At 44.8% G+C, this 6,000-nt stretch overlaps 1 protein-coding gene across 1 annotated transcript in view; it reads right to left on the reverse strand.

Moving 5' to 3' along the window:
- The window catches only part of VEPH1 (ventricular zone expressed PH domain containing 1), a 50,030-nt gene extending 45,755 nt beyond the window's left edge, over positions 1–4,275 (reverse strand). The window contains exons 1-3 of the mRNA XM_058031604.1: positions 4,119–4,275; positions 3,168–3,383; positions 754–928 (exon numbers count right to left, since the gene is read on the reverse strand). Of these exons, the coding sequence (XP_057887587.1) occupies positions 754–928; positions 3,168–3,383; positions 4,119–4,256 (529 nt within the window). The 5' untranslated portion in view covers positions 4,257–4,275. The remainder of the gene's footprint in view (positions 1–753; positions 929–3,167; positions 3,384–4,118) is intronic.
- Between the last annotated feature and the right edge of the window lie 1,725 nt (positions 4,276–6,000).

Genomic DNA, 6,000 nt, shown 5'->3' on the forward strand with positions numbered 1-6,000 from the left:
GGGCTTAACATCTTCCTAACAATGTTCTTTTAATAATTAGTTATTGCTACTTACTGCTATCACCCCTACTGGAAGGAGAACACTGATTTTCCCACTGCAGCAGCGCTGTGTTGCAACAAACACTGTGAACTTTATTACTCCAATTCAACTGGAATTCCTTTTATAGAGGAATGAATATTTTTGGCTTTTTAAACCGCAAAAAATAAAATGTAAAGAGATTAGCAACATTGTTCTATATAAAGCTAATAACGTAGGCAAAATGAAAGAACCACTACAAAGCTTTTATATCTTCCATCTGACTATTCCACCACAGAATGGGATTAATTTCATCCCCATTTCTCTTTTGGAGCCTTGCCAGTGACACTAAGAGGAAGGATAAGAGCTCCATGGCTGGTGCCTCATATCAGGGCTGATAATTTGGAGTACATTAGCAGGGAATATTAACAAGTACAGATGTATTTCCTGCCCTGTGGGTCAGCCAATCCATACCAAAACCTCCAGAGGTGCAGTAAATTCACATATTCCTTGAGAAAGTCTGTTAGAGTGTGATTAATACACTTGATCACATTTATAGATATTTTCATAGGTCTGCTTTATACAGCTGATATGATTTGGTGAATGGTTGGATTGATCCTGGAGCCTTTCCCACCCCTAAAGATTGATTGATTCTCTAAGATCATGGCTCTGTACCTGCCTAGCACAGCCTGATGTGGTCACACACCTGGATTAAACCCCAGCCAGGGCTGGGCCTACCTTGCAGGACACTCCTGACGATGGTTTCTGTGTGCTCAGCCAGCAGCTCAGCCTTGGCAATGGCAGCCAAGGACAGGTAGCTGGACATGTTCCTGCACAGCTCCTTGTTGCCCCTCTGCAGGAACTTCACTGCCACTGGCACAGCCAAGGCCATCACTGGAGGCCGGTTGTAATTCTGCAAAAATGGGGAAAAAAAAATATTATATAATAGTCTAGTGCTGGGCAGAGTAAGGAAACCAAAGTCAAAGCAACATGGGGAAAAGAGAAAAAAGCTTGTCAAGAAAGGTCATGTTTTGGTACCACCACTGTAGGCAAGAGTCAAAGAAAGAGCAAATACAGAAATTTAAAACTACTGCAGCAGAAAAAGTTAAGAATAGTCCTGTTTTTGTCTTCTGCTAGAGGAAGCAGAAGGACAGTAACAAAATATGTGGTGCATAAACAAAAATCAATATAAATAAAATATAGAAGATATGAAGTGCACTAACTACGTGCTACCATTTCTAATGAGACATTTTGTGTTTGGTGCTCCCTGGGAAAGACAGAGGCTGAATCCACCATCCCAAAGCACAGTAAACACCTTGGAGCAGCCACTCACTCCCTGGAACAGCACCGGACACTTGCTCACAGTGTAATAGTTCTCGTATTGGTCATTAATTATTCTGTAATCATTAAGATTTCATTTTTTTATTCAAACTCAGAGAATTCCAGGATGGTTTGGGTTGGAAAGGTCCTTAAAGCTCACCCAGTGCCACCCCTGCCATGGCAGGGACACCTCCCACTGTCCCAGGTTGTTGCAGCCTGGCCTTGGGCACTGCCAGGGACCCAGGGGCAGCCCCACCAATTCCTCTGAACACTGAGATCCTTCAGGAGTGCAAACCCCTCTTCTAAAATGGCTCCAAGCTTCTGAAATGTCAGGGTCCCTGAGTGTACACTGGGGTTTGGAATCAAGGTCAGGAAAGGTTTTCTGCTATTATTTGTACAGAAAATTGTGTGTACAAAGTACACACATCCGTTGCCTGCCGAATCCCCACAGCAGCAGGACACATTTGTGTGTCACTGAGCACTCACATTCCTCTGGAGCCTCCTTAACCAGTGCTGTGCTCTCCTCTCCTCTCCACTCAGATCTTTGAAACTGGAGCACATCCCCATTTCTGAAAATAATCCTGCAGTCTGATTATGCCTAATTAGCAGCTGAAATCCCAGGCAAACCTGGAACCCAGATGTTTCAGACAGCGGCAGAACAGTGCGAAGGAAGGCAGAGCAGATTTTCTGGATTTTCATTCTGGAGCAGCCGTGACTAGAATAAATTTAGACTGAGAAACCCCAAATCTGTTACTCCACAGAGTCTGAGTGGCTCTGAGGATTTTCCCCAGGAGCAGAGACTTGCCAAGCAGTGGACACTCCCTCCCAGAGACCCCTGAGGAAGAAGGGGCTGCAGCCACCCCTTGGTGTCGAGACAGATCATTCTGGCAGCTGCCATATGACCAAAAGCTGCATCTTTAATGAGAAAAGCCCTTCAAACAAATGGAGCTTTCTGCAGCAGCATGTTTAAATCAACATAATGCCTTGTTATGTTTGGCTGAGACCCCACGGAGCAGGAGCCAAATGCTGCTCCAAGTTATTGCTCTGCTACTCTACACAAAGAATGGGAAGATAAGGCTTGGCTCTCTGACTAGGGTTTAAAAGATCTAAGACAATTCCAAAGAACAATTCTTTTTTTTTCCCCCCCACCCCTTACAATAAAGATAAAATCCTTAGTTAAGAAAAGGTTTGGATTCAGAGGGAAGGAGAAAGGTTTCATTTGTTCCATGATAAACATCAGGGCAGGAAGGCACACTCAGAAGATGCGGAGGTGACAATGAAGAGCAGATTTCAATAAAGTGATCCAGTGATGTTTGCAAACCTTGGGGACCTCCCTGCTGCTGATATCAACAGAGACCTGCCTGAGATCCAGCCCAGCTGGCAGATATTCATTATTGTTCCAACTGTCCCCCACATCTGCTGGAAAACCTCAGTTTATACCTCTTTGTTTTAATGCAGAGGAGCTTGCCAATAAAAGCTCTGATTGAGGGAACAGCAAATGTACTTTTATAACTCAGCTGTGGCTGCTCCTGGATCCCTGGCAGTGCCCAAGGCCCGGCTGGGCAGGGCTTGGAGCAGCCTGGGACAGTGGGAGGTGTCCCCAGGGCAGGGGTGGCACTGGATGGACTTTGAGATCCATCCCAAACCATCCCATAGTTCTATGAGTTACCTCAATGATTTCAAGAGAAATCAGAATGGTTCCCCAAGCTCTGAGTTTTAAACGTCACCATTCACAAGCACACAAAAAGAGAGTTACCGAAGTATTTTAAAAAGTAAAACAAAGACAAATTGGCACCGAGAGCGCAGCACTGCCGCTCCCAGCCCAGCTCTACCTGCAGGATGCAGCTCATGATGTCAGATGCAATTTTGGCATGTGGGGCATCCTCATCCCTGCCAGAGGGCGTCAGGTTGTGCTCGAGGCAGGACTCCCAGAGAGCCACCAGGGCCCTGCCGTGCCTCTCGATGGACGCGGTCTCCCTGATGGCCGTGGTGATGCGCGTGATGCAGATCTCCACCACGGCCTGGTCGTTGTCGTTGGTCTGGTAGTCCTGGGAAAGCAAACACACCTGTAGTGAAATGGCTGCCAGAACCCACCAAATCCAGTGTTTGCAGCCACCCAGTGTCCATTTTCCCATGTCCTCCTTTACAACAAATGTTCAGCGTGACAGAACTCCTGAATTTGTCATCCCACAGGTCTTAATTCTCATTACTGGGAAGGTATGGACCCGTGTAACCTTATATAATCTTTCATATGTTTTAAATAACTATTCAATAAAAATTATTGTGTTTCAAGTTTATTATTATATATATTGTATATAATGATATAATATAATACAATAAACGATATTATATATAGTTTAAATATAGAATGTATAGTATATCTCATATATATATATTATATATTAAATATATATTATATTATTATATTTCAAGTTCGTCCTTCAAGATGAACTTGAAATATCTTTGAATCTGGTGGGAACTGGATTTTGTCAGCACATTTTAAAATATTTTTAAATACTTAAGATATATATATTTATATAAATAGGTATATATAAAGAGAATATATATATAAAATAAATATAATAGATATAAATATATAGAATATAGAATTTGTAAAATATTTGTATATAAATAAAATAGAAATATTTATTAAATTTTATAGATATATTTAAAATATTTGCTCTTCAAGTCTTATCAGAAATTTAAATTGTTTATATACCCCCCCCCTTATTTATACAATATAATCTCATTTAAAATTTTATTAAGGACAGCATTTCACTCACTGCAGCTGAACTAATGATTCTGATCTGCTCAAGAGCTTCGGAGAGGCTCCCTTCGATCTCAGCGTCCTCCAGGGAGAAGAGATCCCCCGCCCGGGACAGGTCCTTGTGTGCCAGCACCAGCCCGAAGAGGTGATGCATGGCCCTGCTCAGCCGCCCTCTGCAGGCACCATGGGCACTCAGCTGGGCACACAACGGGAGCACGCCCGGCCACGAGCAACCGGCTTCATATGAAGGATAAATCTGGGCTGTGTTTCAAGGCTTCCGTGGCCCCAGTCTTAAAGAAAACAATAAAAAAATTTAAAAATTAAAAAAAAAAATTAGCAAATGCATTGACATATTGACAATTTTAGCAAAGATTTTTAAATGTGCGTGAAAGTGTCACACAAGACCCCTGAGCCAGGGACATCCTCAAGCACATTCATGAACTGTGTGAATTTTTACCTTCAAACACTAAGTAGCTTAAAATTAGATCTAAAAATACATAATAACTGAACCCAAGGTTTTCTTCCTTTCTGCACACATTACCTGAGCAGGCTGGTCGCTGAACCAGCTGCTGAAGGTTCCAAATCCCTTTCCCTGGTCAGGAGCAGAGCTCCAGGAGGAGGAGGAGGCTGAAGCCTCTTCCTCTCTTTCCTGGGTTGTTATGTCTTGACTCCAGAAAAACATTACTGGCAAGATTGAGAAGAAAGCAATCTTTGTTTAGAAAAAACTGTCACTTTTGTTGCCAAAATGATCCCTAGGAGCTTTTAAACTCCCGTAAAACAAAGCCTTGGCTGAGGAATGGAGCAGAGGCTGAGCCAGGCTCACGCTTTGGGAAGTGTCCTGCACTTGAGTCCCAAAACTCTGCTTAGGTCCCATGGGGATTCACTGTGCCAGTTTCTCTGGATTCTTCTCTGAAGTTGGCAAAGCCACAAGATATATCACTTACAATTATTATTTGAGATATAGAGCACCCCTAATCCCTGTTTTATTATCTTTTTCAGAAAAAAAAGGTCAAATATAATCACAGACTCACAGAACGTTAAAGAGTTGGGAAGGACCTTAAAGCCCATCCAGTCCCAGCCCCCCTGCCATGGCCAGGGCCACCTCCTCCCACCAGCCCAGGTTGCCCAAGGCCTCACCCAGCCTGGCTTTCAACACTGCCAGAGTTGGGGCGTCCACAGAAGGGGCAAAACCAAGGCAAAACACTGACAACCTTCTGGAAGCAGCCCCCTGGACCAATCTCTATTTCATAGGTAACACACTGCACTTGCCAATCCAAAACAGGGCTGTTTTAATTTCCCCAGCTCTACCAATGCCATTCCACAGGACTCCCAATCCCATCAAGCAGAAGCAGAAAGGAGCTGAGACTGCAAATCCCGAGGCACAAATCACCCCGCTGAACCCCAGGGAGGGTGGCAGGGCAGGATGCTCTCACCTGCTCACACTCAGCCATTCACAAACCCAAAATCGGAAGGTCAGCGAGACACAGACATGGAATTTTTTACCTGCTCGGGATCCCCCCAGGCCATCCTCGGGGATGGGGCCGGGTGCTCTGGGGACCAAGGCTGCCCCTTTGCTCCTGTGCCCCCGGGCAGCAGCCAGGGCCAGCAGGAAGGCTGGCAGGCAGGCAGGCAGGCATCCCGAGCTGTGAATTGCAGTGCCACAGGGAAGGCATCCCAGGAATGCAGACTAAAGCAGCCTAAAAGTTACCCTTGGCTCCATCAGGTGACCAAAGAGCCCAAATGCAGCGAGGCCTTATCTCTGAATGAGCTGCTCTGTTTCCAGGGCAAAATACAAAGCCTGCTCCACTTGAGGGCAGTTGTTTTTAATAGAGGAAACAGAACTCTCTGTGTTAGTGGAAAGCTATCCTTCCCTGGGAAGGAGGGGAAACAGCCCTCGG

This window comes from Melospiza georgiana, chromosome 10, assembly GCF_028018845.1.
Source record: "Melospiza georgiana isolate bMelGeo1 chromosome 10, bMelGeo1.pri, whole genome shotgun sequence".
NCBI lineage: Eukaryota > Metazoa > Chordata > Aves > Passeriformes > Passerellidae > Melospiza > Melospiza georgiana.